The 18,167-nt window shown below is 25.9% G+C and overlaps 1 protein-coding gene across 4 annotated transcripts in view; it reads left to right on the top strand.

The window, feature by feature from the left end:
* The window catches only part of LOC130671268 (cyclin-dependent kinase 14), a 39,397-nt gene extending 23,597 nt beyond the window's left edge, over positions 1–15,800 (top strand). The window contains exons 1-8 of one of the 4 annotated variants that reach the window (XM_057475049.1): positions 1,637–1,980; positions 2,493–2,583; positions 3,197–3,286; positions 4,824–4,952; positions 6,510–6,745; positions 6,824–7,203; positions 8,829–9,373; positions 10,865–15,800. In XM_057475049.1, coding sequence (XP_057331032.1) covers positions 2,535–2,583; positions 3,197–3,286; positions 4,824–4,952; positions 6,510–6,745; positions 6,824–7,203; positions 8,829–9,373; positions 10,865–10,956 — 1,521 coding nt within the window. In that variant the 5' untranslated portion in view covers positions 1,637–1,980; positions 2,493–2,534 and the 3' untranslated portion in view covers positions 10,957–15,800. Of the gene's footprint in view, positions 1–1,636; positions 1,983–2,324; positions 2,584–3,196; positions 3,287–4,823; positions 4,953–6,509; positions 6,746–6,823; positions 7,204–8,828; positions 9,374–10,864 lie in introns of those variants that run through there. The other 3 variants (XM_057475048.1, XM_057475046.1, XM_057475050.1) reach the window with 3 other exon arrangements.
* The last annotated feature ends 2,367 nt before the right edge of the window (positions 15,801–18,167 follow it).

Below are 18,167 nucleotides of genomic sequence, written 5' to 3'. Positions count from 1 at the left end.
GCACGGATTTCTTGTGTAAGACTTGCACTAGACTTGCAATTTAAATCTGGTCACAAGGATCTGCACAAGACACATGCGTAGAAAAAGACACGAGCACCTATCGATCTTGAGAGCAGACTTGCTCAAGAATTTAAAACGATTATTATATGGGCGACGTATAAAAAAAAAAAATTTTTACAATTTTGAAAAAAACTAAGTCGAAAATTTTTTTAAATTTTATTCTGCTTCTTCTAGATTTTGAATAGAATAATTGAGAAGAAAAATTTTATGCGCCCTTATGGCTCTCGGTACCTACTCTGGGAACTATAAGGGCGTATAAAAAAAATATAAAATCAGTTAAATTTATATTTTTATTAAATTTTAGTGGTAATTTTTCGTCAAATGTCCGTCAACTTCGGGTATTTCCGTTTTTGGCGACAATTTGTATAGGGGAGGGTGGGGCAGAGCGGCCCCTCTGAAATTTTGATCAAAAAAAAATTTTTTTTTTTTCGACTAATTACTATAAATTCGATATGTTCGCGCATTTTAACCCCTACGCATGACATTTGGGGCAAAATGAACAAGCCCAAAATTTTGAAAAAGTGATTTTTTCATATTTTTATCGTCAAATTAAAAAAAAATTATTATAATTCCACATTTCTAGCCCTACGCATAACACCTGGGGCAAAATGAACCAGCCGAAACTTCCGAAAAAATTATTTTTTTATATTTTTCGGCCGTTTCTCTATGTAAGAGGCAAATTTGGTCACTAAAAAATTTATAAAAATAATTTTTTTTTTTTTAGTTGATAAATTTTTGAAATAAAGTAAAACTACAGAATTGTTTTTTTTTTTTAGGAAATAACAATTAGTAATTAAGGTCATCGAGAGTGAACGATTTATTACACCTTAAAAAAATTTTTTCGAGTAATATAAAACCAAAAATAGTTGTCAAGAGACAGAAATACATTCTTAATGATGAAAACAATTTAAAAAAAAAAAAAAAACAAAAAAAAATTTTTTTATCATTTTTTGGAGGGAGGCCTCTGCCCCACAAAAAAAATTTTTTTTTTTCAGAATTTTGGCAAAATGTTCATAAATTTGTTCGATATAAGACAAAAGTAAAGTGATCTTATGGTTGAAAGCCACAAAAAGTAATAATTGGCTTAGGGGGGCCGCTCTGCCCCATCCTCCCCTACAACTTGCTGTACAATTTGACGTAAATTTACTACCCGAATTAGAATACAAATTAACTTCTAAAATTGAATACAAATTGTCATCAAAAACGGAAAAGCCCAAAGTTGACGGACATTTAAAGAAAAATTCAAGGAAACTTTTGCTAAGCAAACTGCACTAATAGTGCAGTAGGTTGTCACCAGCTTGCTGCCAACTTGACTAGGGTGGTAACAAATTGTAGTCAAGTTTCAAAAGCTAAAAGTTGTCATCAACTTGATCGCAACTAATTGACACCAACTTTCTGACAAAGTCTTGCTACCAGGGTAAATTAAAATTAAAAAAAAAGTCTCTTTTATCACCAAGCGGTCAGAAAATGAAAGCGCGCGTAATTTAAAAGTCTTAAAACACCGACAAGAAAGTAAAGTCCGCTAGATGGCAATGCATGATAAAAACCTCTGTACTCTTATTCATGGATCATTCAGTCTTCTCTCTAACGTCATTTATCCAATCATAATTGATCGTAGCTCATACCTCATACTAGTGCATACACACCAGTGATTTACATCTGTACAATTCAACTATTTCTCTCTCTCTCTCGGCTTCCGCGGAGCCAAAAAAAAAAAAACAATTAAACAAATACAATAATTAATAGCCTTTATAAACAAATAATGTGAAGCTTCACCATTTGTGTACCACGCAAGTAGTAACTTTAGATCATTACAGATTAAATTCACAGTCCGGTAAACTGTAGGAAAAGACTGAGCCAATAAAAAATCCAGTTGTATATCTTGATGCTTTACTTTAAACCAAGTTGACGATAAACCAAGTGTGTTTTTTTTTTTTTTTTACCAATAACATATTCATAAAGACATCCGGTCGTTGTCTCAATAATTACTTTATTTTTAAAAAAAAGTTTTTCGTTTCATTTTTTTTAAAATTTAAAATTAAATGCAATAATAGTTTTAAATAATTATTTAATTGCAACAATCACTGTGTAGGCTGTGGTAATTCTAGTTGATAAAAAAAATATTTAAAAAGAAAGGACCGTAATTTATATGTATAATAAATTATTATTTAAAATTTAAAATAATAATTGTGATAAAAAATTAAAATTTAAATTTTTAAATAAAATGAATTCAAATGTGCAAGTTATTGGTTTTGTTTGTTTAGATTTTTTTAGAGCTAGTGCGCTGTGTTAGATAAAATTATATGATAAAAAAAAATATATATACATATATATATATATATATATATAATAATAATAATAATAATAATAAAAAGTATAATCCTGTGTTTAAAAAGTAACACAAGGATTACAGACGGACTGACTTGTTCTGGTGTCACCGCCCATATGTCATGTGTCCTAGTGAATGAGTAATCATGTACTGTCAAGACAAGGGATCAGCAACGTCTAAGGGTAAAGAGGGTGGTAAGTTTTTGTTAATTAAAATATATGTTTTTTAAAAATAATTATTATAAGAAAATAAAAATGACGATAAAGTTAGCAGACATTTAAAAATTTTTGGATTTTTTTTAACTAAAAATAAATGTCAAAAAAAATATTTTGAAAAATTGCACGTATGGTTTATGAAATTTCTGACCTGTGCATTTTTTTAGAAATATTTTTTTTTCATTATTTATCTGTTAAAAAAAATTTTTTTAATTTCACATGTCTGTTAACTTTACTATCATGAAAAAAAAAGTAACGGAGACGTTGATAATTTTTTGATTTAAAAATTATAAATTTAAAAAAAAAAATATTTAAAAAAATTGCACTTGTAGTTTTTTTTATTTTCTACATGTGCATATTTTTATTTTTTTTTGTAATTTGGGGGAAAAATACGAAAATTGTCAACTGTCTGCTAACGAGGATCATAAAAATGTTTTGTAAAAATTAACTGAGAAAAGGGGAATATAAATAATGACATTTATTTTTTTTAATGATGCAGTTGTCAGCTCGTTTCGTCAATAAAAAATTATCATAAATGTGTTTTATTAATTTATGTAGGGTAATTATTAATTTATTTGTTTATTTGTTCCAGGTACGGTGACAATGAGAGACAAAAAAAATGGTGCACTCAGCAGGGTACAGAAATTGAAAAAACGCCTTAGCCATAGTTTTGGTAGATTGTGTATGTATTTATTTATTTTGATTTTTATTTTCTTAAGAAAGAGCCAACAGACAAAGCTAAAAATATTTTTTTTTTGTCACCAAATAAATTACGAAAAAAGAACTAAATTTATGCACGTAGAAATTTAATAAAAGTTTCTGTGCAGTTTTTTTATAAATAATCGTTTTGACAAAATTTAAAAATTATTAGTCGGCTGACTGTAGTCTCACAAAAAATTTTAATAAATAGAGTAAATAATTAATAGAATAAAATTAAAAAAAAATGCGCATTTAAAAAATTTTGAAATTAATGAGTGCATTTTTTATAAATATCACTTTTTTAATTATTTACTCTATTTATAATTTTAAATTTGTCTGTCTGCTACACTCACATTCGTAAAAAATTTATTTCTTTTAGTTAAACAAATAAAATACTTAGAGAAAAAACTTCAAAAATTGCAGCTCCCCCTCATTTCATCTCAGAAATTTCGTCTCGGCCAAAAACATCTGATGAAAAAATATATCTATGAGCAAAACAAGGATGCAATTAATATTTACATAGAGATTTTTTTTCATCAAATGTTTTTGGCTGAGATGTAAAGAGAGGTCACCGAAAATCGCATATCAGACTTGAAAAAAAATTTTTTTATGTTCTTAAAATTTTATTTTACTAACAAATTATTTTTTTATTAAAATTAAAATATTAGTGCAATTTTTTAAAATATTTTTTTTGTGATAGTCAAGTTAGCCGACATCAAATTATTTTTTGAATTTTTTTTAAAACAATATATTATAAAAAAAAAAGTATTTAAAAAAATCGCACCTGTAGTTTCTTTTTATTCTCCACATGTGCATTTTTTTAATTTTTTTTTTTTTTTGTAATTTATCGTTTCGAAAAAAAATTCAAAAATCATTAGGCGTCGGCTAACTTTAGAACCATATTTTTTTTTTATAATTTATCGTTTTGAATAAATTCAAAAAATTATTAGACCTCGGCTAACTTCAGTATCATAATTTTTGAATCAGTAACAACATTTATAAGCTTAAACTCTTATACAGACATAAGTATTACAAAAACAGCAGCCATATTAATATAAAAATACAAATTATAACAATGCGTGTGAATGTAACTGACAATTATTAATTTAAAAAATTTAAAAATAAGTGAATTAAATGTAAATCGAATAAAAGTAAAAAAAAATGCGCATCCATAGAATGTGAAAATCAGTATGCGCATTTTTTTAATTTTTATATTTTTAATTGTTTAATTCGTTTATTCGTAATTCAAAATTTGTCTTATATCTGCTACATTCACACTCATATTATAACAATATATCGAAAAGAAAAACTACATAGAACACTAATGAAAAATTAATGATACTATTAAACATAAATCATATGAACTAGAACATATGAATTAAAAATTACATCGTATTCATAATGAGCAAATTAAGCAGCAGTGAATTATTAATCTATTTATTTATAAATTAATTTTTCAAAATTTTTGTATTCTTGTTCTGGAGATGAATAAATGAATGAAATAAATAATAATTTAATAGCAATATCAAAAGAAGAGGCTGACGATGTAGCCAATAGAGGGCCGCTTCCGTACAATGGATTTTCGGAAGAATTTTTGGATCGTTTGGAGCGAAATGGTAACGTTTCTGGTGACAAAGACCGTCGTTACGGTAAGTTTATTTACTTTTTTTATTATTTATCTTACGTCATAGGTGACTTAGTGATATGTTACTTTGTTAGTTTTACATCGTCATCAATGAAACTTTTGTATCACTTTATTTGTAATATTGAATCATTTCCTTGACTTGTCTGTCGTAAAAATAAACTTGATCATGAACGTTCTGATTATGAGACTCAGAAATACTGATTAGTATTTTTATGCAACTAAAGATTTATAAATTTTTTCTGCTACTTGTTCCCTAATCATTCAGCAAAATTATGATGAAATTTTTTGATGACTTTTTCAAAATTTAAAAATATTTCGTAATTTTCTAGACTCTGGCTTAAAAATTTTATCATAAATTTTTATAGTTCCGTAAAAATTCTTGCCGTGTAAAAAAAATTCGTTCTAAAAACTTTCCTGACAGTAAACTTCCAAATTTGAACTTAAAAATAATTATGTGTGAAAAATTTTCAACTCATGTGGAATTTTCTTGCGGGTTTCTATTTTTTTTTTTATTTTTGAAGCAAGAATGATTTGAAATGACAATAAGTTCATAATTAGTTTCAATTACTCATTTTTTGAACGTCAAAAAAACTGACCTTCCCAAAAAGTTCTAAGAAAAGTCAAAAAATCTATGATGCTAAAGTTTGCAGACACTTAGTAATTTGTTGATTTTTTTTTCATCAAATCAATTACAAAAAATCAAAAACTAAAAATATGCACGTGCAGAAAATTTAAAAAAACTACAGGTGAAAATTTTTCAAATATTTTATTTTTTATAATTTATTGTTTAAAAATGAATCCAAAAATTATTAGACGCCGGCTAACTTCAGTCTCAAAAAATCTTCATAAATATTTTCAAATCATTTTATTTTTTTTGCCTCATACCTGAATAATTCAAACCCAAAAAAATTGTCGTCAAATTATTTTCCAATTTTTTCAGTTCCAAAAATTTGCAACTTAAAGTTCAGAATTTTCTCAATTTTTGAATTTCACTATAAACGTTTTTGGAACGAATTTTTTTTTCACGGGTGGTGTCTCCCATTTTGAGAAATTTTTCAAAAACTTTCTGTTTTTACTCAAAATTTGCTCATGTAGTCTTAGTTAAATTTTTTTTTTGCTATCAAAATTTCAAGTCCAAAAAAAGTTCATGACAATAAAGTTAGCAGACATTTAAAAATTTTTTGATTTTTTTTAACAAAAAAATAAATATTAAAAAAAATATTTTGAAAAATTGCACGTATAGTTTATTAAATTTCCGACATGTGCATTTTTTTAGAAATTTTTTTTTTTCATTATTTATCTGTCAAAAAAAATTTTTTTTAATTTCAAATGTCTGCTAACTTTACTATCATAAAAAGTTTCACATGTGGAATTTTTTTTTCACGGGCTATCAGTATTTCTGCTCAGAGCCAGGAACTTGATGCCTTATGCTTTAAATATTAAAATTATATCGTAAGCATCAAGTTCAGGATTTTGCTCATCCGAAATTCTGATAAAATTAAAAAAATGTCCACGAGTAGTTAATAGTCTTTATAATATTAAACTTTGTAATTGTCTTCAGCAAAATCAATTACTTCATCGTCTATATCACATGTCTCAGAATGGTCAGGGGTTGGTGATCATGACAGAGTTCACCGGCAGCTATCAGTGTCCAGTGATTCTAAGCTTCTAGATGAGGATATACGAGAAGAAGCACGAGTTATTTTAAGACCACGTCGACCACCTCGACCAAAGTCTGAAGTTTTTCTCGGTCCTGATCCAGGACCTCGTCGAACCAAAAGATTTTCAGCATTCGGAGTACGCATTCTATTAAATTACTCATTAATTTTATTAATTAACCATTTAAATAAATCGTATACTTGATTTATAATTTAGGGTGACTCGCCTTTTGGTAAATCTGAGGGATACATAAAACTAGAACAGTTGGGTGAGGGTTCATACGCGACTGTATTTAAAGGGTACAGCCATCTCGCAGAGCAGGTTGTCGCGTTAAAGGAAATAAGACTACAGGAGGAAGAAGGCGCTCCATTTACTGCCATTCGGGAGGCGAGTTTATTAAAAGAGCTTAAGCACAGTAATATAGTTACGCTACATGATATCATTCATACCCGAGAAACCCTCACCTTTGTATTCGAGTACGTTCACACTGATCTCTCTCAGTATATGGCCAAGTACGGCAGCGGTGGCTTGGATCCGCGAAACGTCAGACTCTTTCTCTTCCAGCTTTTACGTGGACTGGCTTATTGTCACCGCAGGTAAATATCATTTTTTAAATTTATTGACAATACGTTTTATTTTAAATAACAATCGTGAGTTTGCATGTCGAATGATAAATTATTTTTAAGATTTATGACAGTATACTTTTAATTTATTGCCATTTTATTTACACTTCAAAAATTTTTTAAGTAAAGATTTTTTTTTAGTGGGACAATTTTTTAATTATGTATAGTACTGACATAAATAAAAAATGTATACTTGAAAGTGCAGTCGACCTAATTACTGTAAAATGATGACAATATAGGGGATAGAGAGATAAGACGGGCTAGGGGTGGCCTCAAAAGTTTATGAAATTTTTTTTTTAAATTCAAAAATAAATTTTGTTAATATAATTGAGTAGGGTAAGAGCACCAGTACCCAGCTCTTAACCAGTAGCCAGCCGGTCATATACTTTAACATTGGCTTAAAATATATATAGATATAATTTAACATGAGGTGGCTGGGTACTGGTGCTCTTACCCTATTATTTAAAATTTTTTTCATCGTTTTCGAAAATTTTTTTTGAAAAGTGATCCTGAAGTTGGAAGACAATTAGGAATTTTTGAATTCTTTTCGAGATCAATTACAAGAAACTAAAAATATGCACATGAAGAAAATTAAAAAAACTATAATTGCAATTTTTTTAAATATTTATTTTTTCATAATTTATCGTTTGAAATAAATTTCAAAAATTATTAGACGTCGGCTAACATCAGGATGACAAGTTAGTAGACAATTAAAAATTTTTGGATTTTTTTTTAACGGATTAATTGCAAAAAAAAAAAAAGTAAAAATATGCACATGTAGAAAATTAAAAAAACTATAAGTACAATTTTTTCAAATATTTTTTTTTTTGCAAATTATCGGTTCTAAGAAAATCCAAAAATTATTAGACGGCTAACTTCGGGATCATTGTAAAAAAAAAAGTATGTAATCAATTTGATTTTTTTTATTATCAATTTACGATAAAAAAACTCAGTGTCAAATTACCAGATGAATTTCAATAATCTTTAAAATATTATGACACTGAAATTAGCCGACGTCTACTAATTTTTGGATTTTTTTAAAAGTGATTAATTACATAAAAAATATATTTCAAAGAATTGCACCTTTAGTTTTTTTAATTTTCTACAAGTGCATATTTTTAGTTCTTTTTTTTTTGCGATTGATTTGTTGAAAAAAAAATCCGAAAATTTTTAATTGCCTGCTAACTTCAGGATCATTAAAATATTTACAATTTTTTAAATTTAATAATTTTTTGATCGACTACTTTGAGCGACAATTAATTGCTTTTGTAAAAATACCTCCTTTGGATTTAAAAATTAATAATTTAAAGTCAGTAGTTAAATTTTTTCAAAAATCCAGGGTTAGTCGAAAAATTTTACTTTTTGTTTTATGATAAAAAACTATCAAAATTTTTTTTCTTGCATCCAATAATTATGTAAAATATAATTTTTATTCGCGTAAAATTTTTCTTTAAATCAAAATTATTAAATACCCAGAAATTTTTTTTGTTTGCCCGCAAAAAGTGAAATTTTTTTTTTCAACAGCATCTTAAAATTTTTTCTATTTCCTTTGAATCCCCTCCCCTATAAATTATTTATTTAAAATTTTTAAATTTCAGAAAAGTGTTACATCGTGACGTAAAACCTCAGAATCTTTTAATTAGTGAATTAGGAGAATTAAAACTCGCGGATTTTGGATTAGCGAGAGCAAAGTCTGTTCCATCCCATACATATTCGCACGAAGTGGTGACATTGTGGTACAGGCCACCGGATGTACTTTTAGGCTCAACGGAATATTCAACTTCATTAGATATGTGGGGCGTGGGATGTATATTTGTCGAGATGCTCACAGGTGTACCGACATTTCCGGGTGTGCGATGTACCTATGATCAACTTGATAAAATATTTAAAATATTGGGAACGCCGACAGAAGAAACATGGCCAGGAGTTACGCGACTACCCGGCTATAAACCTCATCGACTAGCATTTTATCCAATTCGTAAACTCGGTCTATCTTTTCCGAAACTTTACGATGTCGCTCAAGGGGATATTATGGCATCCTCACTATTACAACTTAATCCAGACGAACGAATAGACGCTGAAGAAGCACTTAGACATCCGTACTTCACTTCTTTACCTAGAAAATTATACGAATTGCCGGATGGTAAGTAGCTTATGTACAAACTATATGGTTTTATTTATCACTATATATCTATAGATTATTCAAACAATTTCTGACGCTTAAACTGTTTACTGTTGACTTAAGGTATTACGTAATTTAAACACTTTTGTAGGATATCTTCTACTATTAAATTATTTCTCTGCAAATTTACTCTCTTTTATTTATTTTAATTCCGAATCCGTACAACTGAATGTCAATAAAATAATTTACTGATAGCATTACAGTATAAAAAAAAAAAAAAAAAAATTATATAATACAAATTTTATTATTTAAAATTGAGGCGGCAAATCTGAAAATTTTTGAAACGGGAAATTGGAATAATTAATTGACCAGCAATAAACTCGGTTACGTCATTGATAGAAAGGAATTTGTTGTTTTTCGCGCATTTTTAATTGCGACTGTTGGTAGAAAATAAAGGCGGGTTTTGATTTTGTTAATTGGTTTATTTTCTAAAAATAAACACTGAGAATTGTTATAATTCTTCACTTGACTATCCCTAATTAAAAACTCTGATGGGAACTTGGAGCGGCTCATAAGAGTTCCGATTGGTCCAATTAAACCCGATTGAAATCTCACTGACTTGTAATTGGAATTGATCGTTTTCTATCGGAATTTATAATCAGAGATGTCTTTATTAAAGTTTTTATGATACTGAAATTAACTGACGTCTAATGATTTTTGACTTTTTTATTAAACGATGAATTTTAAAAAACAAATATTTAAAAAAATTGCACCTTTAGTTTTTTTAATTAAATTGTTGGAAAAAAAAACTAGAAAATTGTTAATTATCTGCTAACCAGGATTATATTTTTATGATACTGAAATTAACCGGCGTCTAATAAGTTTTGAATTTTTTTTAAACGACAAATTAAAAGAAAAAAAATATTTTAAAAAATTGCACCTTTAGTTTTTTTAATTTTCTACAGGTGCATTTTTTTTTAATTAAATTGTTGGAAAAAAAATTAGAAAATTGTTAATTGTCTGCTAACCAGGATCATATTTTTATGATACTGATATTAACCAACGTCTAATAATTTTTGAATTTTTTTTAAACGATAAATTAAAAAAAAAAAGTTTTTAAAAAAATTGCACCTTTAGTTTTTTAAATTTTTTTACATGTGCATTTTTTTTTTTAATTAAATTGTTGGAAAAAAAAATTAGAAAATTGTTAATTGTCTGCAAACCAGGATCATATTTTATGATACTGAAATTAATCGACGTCTAATAATTTTTAAATTATTTAAAAATGATAAATTTTTTAAAATTGCACTTGCAGTTTTTTTAATTTTCTACATGTGCATTTTTTTTAATTAAATTAAATTATTAAAAAAAAATTCAAAAATTCTTAATCGTCTAACTTCATGATCAATTTTTTAAAATTAATTTCATAATTAATTCATTACAATTTTTTTTCCATTAAAAAACTGAGAAACTCAGTAATGAAATTTATTAATAAAATTAAAATATTTACAGAGGTATCGATATTCTCCGTAGAGGGAATTTATCTTCATACAGAAACCGGAGATACGTACATGGACTCACGTCATACGGCACTCAAAACTTGAGGCCGAGGATAGATTACTACAACAATATAATTATTAACTCTAATAAGAGAAAAAAAGTGCTAAAATAATAAACCAACCGAATTGAAATTTAAAAAAAAATAACAAATTATTAATTTAATTAATATCTCGACAATTAATTATTTACTTTTAATTATATCTGATCTAATTAAATAGCAATCGAGATTATCTTCACTATTTCTTCTCTTTGAATTATTATTATTATTATAATTATTATTTTCCATTAATACATTATCAATTAGTTGATTAATAAAATGTAATCTAAATGAGCAAGAGGAAATATTACGTTAAGATTAATATGAGAAAAAAATATAAAATTAGTCGGAGTGAAATGTATGATACATTTGAATGTTATATATATAAATATATATAATATACACGTTGTAGAAAGCAAGAGCACGCACAACCCATCCTCGCACTTCGTCCAAGTACTAGCTATTAGACTGAATAAATCAAAAAATTTTAAAAAAATAAATAAATAAAATGTTTTGAATAAACGACTAAAAAAAATATCCATTACAATCCCGTGTAAAAGAAATTCGTTGCAAAAAGAGTCCAGAAAAGTTCGACATGTGGAACTAGAACGAGACAGATTAGAACTTCTAGTGGAAATTTTTTAATTTTGATAGTAAAAAGAAAAGTTTATGTAGGATTTTATACGAGCGAATTTTAAGTAAAAAAAGAAAGTTTTTGAAATTTATATTTCTTGGAAGGTATCACCCGTGTAAAAAAAATTTATTCAAAAAATGTTGATAGGGAACTTTAAAAATTGAGAAGATTCTGAACTTTAAGTTGGATATTTTTTAAACTTTTAAAAAATTACAGTGAAGAATTTTCGACTGGTGTAGGATTTTTCTAAGCGTTTTTTTTTATTTTTTAGCAACAATAATTTGAGTTTTCAATTTGTTGGGTTTAAAGATTAAAAAAAAAAGGAATTAATTAGGAGTTATGAATATTTATGACTCACTAGAATTATTTAGGTATGAGGAAAAAAAAATAAGATGATTTGAAAATTTTTTGACTTTAATAGAACTTTTTGAGACTGTTAGTTTTTTTTTACTTTTAGATTCGGGTACTTCATTTGTACCAAAAAAAAATCTACCATTTGAAAAGTCTCCTAATTAAGAACTTTATCATTTTCAAATTACTGTCATACTAAATCTCTACCATTTAAAATCTCTACATTAAAAGAACTATCTACTTCTAATACGGTAGTATTTTGTGTGGTAGAGTTTTATTATGATAGAGAATTTTTGGTAGACTTTTTAAATGGTAGATTTTCTTTTGGTACAAATGAAGCTATGCCTCGATCCAAAATTGTCCAAAAAATGAGTTATTGCCATGAGTGTGAATGTGCAGACATCAGACAAATTTAAAATTATAAATAATTAAAAAAATCAAATTTAAAAAAAATGCACTTATTAATTTTTAAATTTTTTGAATGTGAATTTTTTAAAATTTAATTTTATTAATTATTTACTATATTTATTATTAATTTTAAATTTGTCTGATGTCTGCTACATTCACACGTGATTGCCACTAATTGTGAACTTCTCATAAAATTATGAACTCAGAAAATAGTCAATTCAATTCATTTCTTAAAAAACAAAAAAAACCTGTAATAAAAGTCTACACTACTCAAAAATTTTCCACACTTCTAATCATTTTAAATTTCCAAAGTTCAACTCAAAGTTCAAAATTATCTAAATTTTACAAGTTTTTTAACCAAATTTTTTCTACACTCAAAAACGTTCTTTTGACTAAAAATTCCCTTATAAAATTCTAGACAAATTTTTTTTTACCACAAAAATTCCAAAAGTTCCTCTAAAAATTCTCATTCATCTAAAATTTATTTTCCACATCTAACTTTTTCATGATACTGAATTTAGCCGACGTCTAATAATTTTTGGATTTTTTTTCAAGATAAATTATGAAAAAAAAAATATTTAAAAATATTGCACTTGTAGCCTTTTAAATTTTCTACCTGTGCATATTTTTGGTTTTTTTTTTCTTCAAATTTAATTGCTCAAAAAAAAATCCAAAAATTTTTAATTGTCTGCTAACTTTAGGATCGTACTTTTTTCGAATCTTTTTGTAACGATTTTTTTTACACAGGAAATATCATGCCACCGTTTAGGGTTCTCACCAAGTTATTAATCAATAACGCCGGTTTGATATAGCAATTAATGACTTAGATTAACAATATCGGTAATTAAAATTTTTAATATAAATAAATAAATAAAGTCACGTAAGATTTGTAGCGCTCGGAACTCTGGTTAAATTTACATAAAATAATAATTGTGTTCACACTTTATTACTTCTCTACTAAAAATTTTATTTCCGGTCTTTTTTAAATATTTAACACAAACATAAAACTACCACGTAAATATAAATTACAATAATAATAAAAAAAAAAACAATAACAATCAAATGGTTAAAAACTAGACCATTATTTATTATGTAATAAATAGAATAATAAAATAGATAAAATGTATTCTTTATAAGTAAGAGATAAAAATAATAATAATAAATGTATCGACGGTTTAATCGTTGAGGTATACATATATATGTATAAATTAATCAGCGAGTGTTATTTGAATTGATAATTTTATAAATTAATAGTAGTTTAATTTTTATAAAATTATAAGTGATTAATTAAATAGGCCAATGGTGCTCGATAAATATTATTATTATTACGTAATTAATTAAATAAATGGATTTAAATAAAGACAATTAACAAATAAATATCATATTGATTAATATTATCGGTAAACTAGTAATAGTTGCCTAGGTGATATTATAAATAAATAAATTAATTAATTTAAAAATAATAATAATAATAATTGAATATATATTTATTAGTTTTACGTGAGTAGATAAATTTATCAATGAACCGGCGCTACAAATCTGGAAATTTTTAATATTTCAGCTAGACGTAATTAGATTTATTATTTTTATCATTATTAGTAATTAATTATTAAATCAATATCGTAATTAGTAGATTTTTATATATATATTGGGTGGCTCAAAAAAACTGACATTTTTTTTTTTAATCTCATTTGAAAATTTGTTGGTTTAAGAAATTTGAAAAATTCTCCGAAAATCAGGTCGAGAAGAAATTTTAGGGGTCGCTCGAAAAATTTGAAATTTTAAAAATGATTGAAATTTGGATTTTTTTTTTTAAAACAGAAATAGGGTAAAGGTACCGTTTTTGGGCACTTTAGGGCCAGTTTTGGACACTTGAAAAATTTAAATAAAATAATTTGTAAAAGATGCAATGACAAAATTAATTTTTGAAATTAATTCAAAGATACTTTTAACCCGCTATTAAACTAGAAATTTCATTTGATACTTTTTAATTAAGAGAGTGAAACAGGTGATTTTTAAATGAACCGTTTTCATAGATAAAGGCTCAAATAATTAAATAAAATATTTCATTTGATGCGTAAAGTTATTATTTATCGAATGAAATGCTTCCGGTTCGGAAATTTCAGTTTATATCTGAGAACGACTCATTTGAAATTTCCATTTGCTAATGTAAGTGCAACCAGCACTGTTTCGTTTGTTCACATGTGTGTGAGAAAGAGAATAGATGGCAAACACTCTTTTAAAATAAAGTATAAAATGTCCAAAAATGGAGCAGTGGCCACAAATGGTACCTCTACCCTATTTTGTGTAAAATCAATAGCATGCGGAAAAGTTTTACTCAAAATTAAAATTTTTAAACGTCGCTAAAAAATTTTGAATTTTAAATCATAGGTAACTAATACTTTGGATTTTTTTTATTACACTAAAAAATCGAGTGAATTCGGGTTTTATTTAAATCCGAATTTACTCCATCGCTCGGAGTTACGGAGTCAATAAAAAATTACTCCCTATACGGAGTAAATATGGAGTTTGTTTTTTTACCGGAGTGATTTTGATTTTATTTACTCCGATTCGAAGTTTTAATATTAAAATCAACTCCCTCTGGAGTAAATTTAACTCCGAGGGGATTAAATAAATAAACAGTCATCTGCTCCGTATTTACTCCGTGTTCACTCCTCAAATTTTTTACAGTCCAATTATCATTTTACTAAAATATCTTTTGTATAACCGAAAAAATACTAGACCGTCTTAAGCAATAAAATTTAAATATTAAAAAAAAACTTAAAAATTGAATTAAAAAATAAAAAGTAGAGAAATAATTCATTTTTTAATTCTCGGATTATATTTTAATTCATTATGATATTAATTAGTGGTTTAAAAATTGAGCCGCTTTAATATTCAAATTCAAGGGTCACTTGAAAACTTTCAAGACAGCACTCGGACATTCAAAATTTTTGAGCGACTTTTAATTATTTAAATTTTCGCTGAAATTTTTGGCATTTTTTGAATTTTCAAAATTTGCGAGCGACTTTTAAAAATTTTTTGTCGACCTGATTTTTGGAGTTTCCAAAAAATATTAAACCAACAAATTTTCATAAGAGAAAAAAAAAGTCAGGTTTTTTGGGTCACTCTAATGTATATGTATATAAATATATATAAAATTTTATATTATTTTTCTGCACCTATTAAATATATTGCGGAAATAAATTTTTTTTTGCTCACATCCACTATGCAATTAAAAACTGACTATTTAATAAAATAGTTTTTGATTTTTTTATTCTTTATAAAAAAAATATATATACTTATTACGATAGCGTGTAAATAGAACACCATTTATTATTATTATTTTATATTTTTATTATTGATGATAATATTAAATAGTTTAGCATCGACTAATCAATATGCATTTTTATCAAATGGAGAAGAATTCATTTTAAAAAAAAAAAAATCATGTAATGTGTGATCTCTCCTTATCTTTTTGTTTACATTTTATTAGATGTAATTTAAATTTTTAATGAACAAACAAATATTTAAAAAAAAATATAAATGACTTCATTTTTCATTTCTTCCTTTTTTTTTATTATGTAAGTTAACATATTGTTTATTAAATATATATATATAGATATATATTATTGTCAAATAGACTGTATCGATTAATACAATGAATTTATTTCTTTTTGGGTGTTTTTATTTATAAACTTTTTTTATTTATTTTTATAAAGGCGCAAAATGTTTGAATGGAATTTTGATATTCGATTTAAAATTTAAATATTTAATTTTTACTCAATTTAAAATACGAAATTTATCGAAAGTAATCATTTTGTACATTCTTATGATTTAAATATATTTCTAAAAGTTCAAATTTATCATTTTTTTTTTTAAATATGAGTGTGAATGTAGCAGACATCAGACAAATTCAAAATTATTAATAAATCGACTAAATAATTGATAAAAGAAAATTAAAAAAAAATGCGCATGTAAAAAATTTTGAAATTGTCTGATGTCTACTAAATTCACGCTCGTTTCAACATAAAGAATTTGAAAAATAAATTATTAGAAATTGGAGAAAACTAAAAATCGTGTCAAAATAAAATGGCGGCAGAATATGGAAGAAAAATATTTAAAAAATTAAAAAAAACACGCAAGTGTTGGAACAAACCTTGGCGGGGAAATAATATGCAGAAGGGTGTCTTAATACACTTGGAGATTTAATTTAAATTGCTCCAAGTGCATTGCAGCTAAAAAAACGTCACTTAACTGCTATTTCCCACCAGACGATGCCAGATGATTTTGCTTAGGAACTTGGAAGTCATCAGCATCAGCAATTCGCAACACTTTACACTAGCACTGAACACTCAACACTTAACGACACTACAGACACTTTGCACAATTTAAATTTTACAAACACTGGACATTTTAATTAAACAATTACTATGAGCAATAAATTTTATGGATAATTCCGCGAATTAACTGCAATACTGTGTTTCAATTTAAACGTAAAGAAGAATCTGGACTACTACTGCCTTTGTCGATGATACTGACTGCCGCTATTGGACCGCCAGTTGATACAAACCAATCGATTTTGCGATTCATTCTCCCACCCCCACTTTAGCGAAAATTTGAACGTTGAATACAGCAACGCGCAGTAGCGCCAACTTGGCGCGAAATTTCAAAATTGAAATTTAATAATTTTATTAAAATTTATTTGTGTCAATAATTATATTAATTAGACTTAAAAGTATACTAGAAACTTTTTCTTTTCATCAATAATTTATTAATTATTCTTATTACTTGCGCGGTAAATTTAAATATTTGAAAAATAACTTATTAGAAATGGGAGAATAATTAAAAATCGTTAATCAAAATAAAATGGCAGCAGAATAATGAGTGTGAATGTAATGAGGGTGAATGTAGCAGACATCAGACAAATTTAAAATTATTAATAGAGGAAATAATTAATAAAATAAAATTTGAAAAAAATGCACATTTTTTAAATTTTCAAATTAACAAGTGCATTTTTTTCAAATATTTTTTTTTATTATTCACTCTATTTATTGATAATTTTTAATTTCTCTGACGTCTGCTACATTCACATGAGTGTGAATGTAGCAGACATGAGACAAATTTTAAATTACAAATAAACGAATTGAAAAATTTAAAATATAAAAATAAAAAAAATGCACATACTCATTTTTAAATTCTATAAATGCGTATTTTTTTAATTTCATTCGATTTTTATTTAATTCACTTACTTTAAAATTTTGAAAATTTACAATTGTCAGCTACATTCACACACATGCAGAATATCATAGAAATATTTAAAATATTTTATCAAAAATTGCACTTACAGTTTTTTTAAATTTTTACTTACGCATATTTCGAGATGATTTTTTTTTTTAAATTAATTTATTGAAAAAAAAATCCTGAAATTTTTAATTGTCTACTAACTTCAGTACGACAATAAATAAATAAAAAATAAGTAAATAAAAATTAAAAAATCCATATTTAGATAATTACAAAAGTGCGCGCTTTTTTAAATTTCACTAATTCAATAAATTACTCAATAAATTTATAAATTCTCTCATATTCGCTACATTAATACTCTTTTTAAATTCCGTGTCAGTAATTAATTTAAAAATTTCAAATTTCACATAAAAAAAAAGTTTTTCATATTCCAGATTCTATAAAAAATAAATCAATAAATTATCATCAGTAGATAATTAGTTTTAAATTAAACAAAATATACAAGAGGTCTCCAGTTTTAAAATCTAATTTTTTTAATATTTCTGGAGAAGGAGGCTGAGTTGGCATAAATATAAAGTATA

The sequence above is a fragment of the Microplitis mediator genome, chromosome 7 (assembly GCF_029852145.1).
Source record: "Microplitis mediator isolate UGA2020A chromosome 7, iyMicMedi2.1, whole genome shotgun sequence".
Classification (NCBI taxonomy): Eukaryota; Metazoa; Arthropoda; class Insecta; order Hymenoptera; family Braconidae; genus Microplitis; species Microplitis mediator.
Note: the sequence above shows the minus strand (reverse complement) of the source record. Positions and strands in the feature narration are given on the sequence as shown.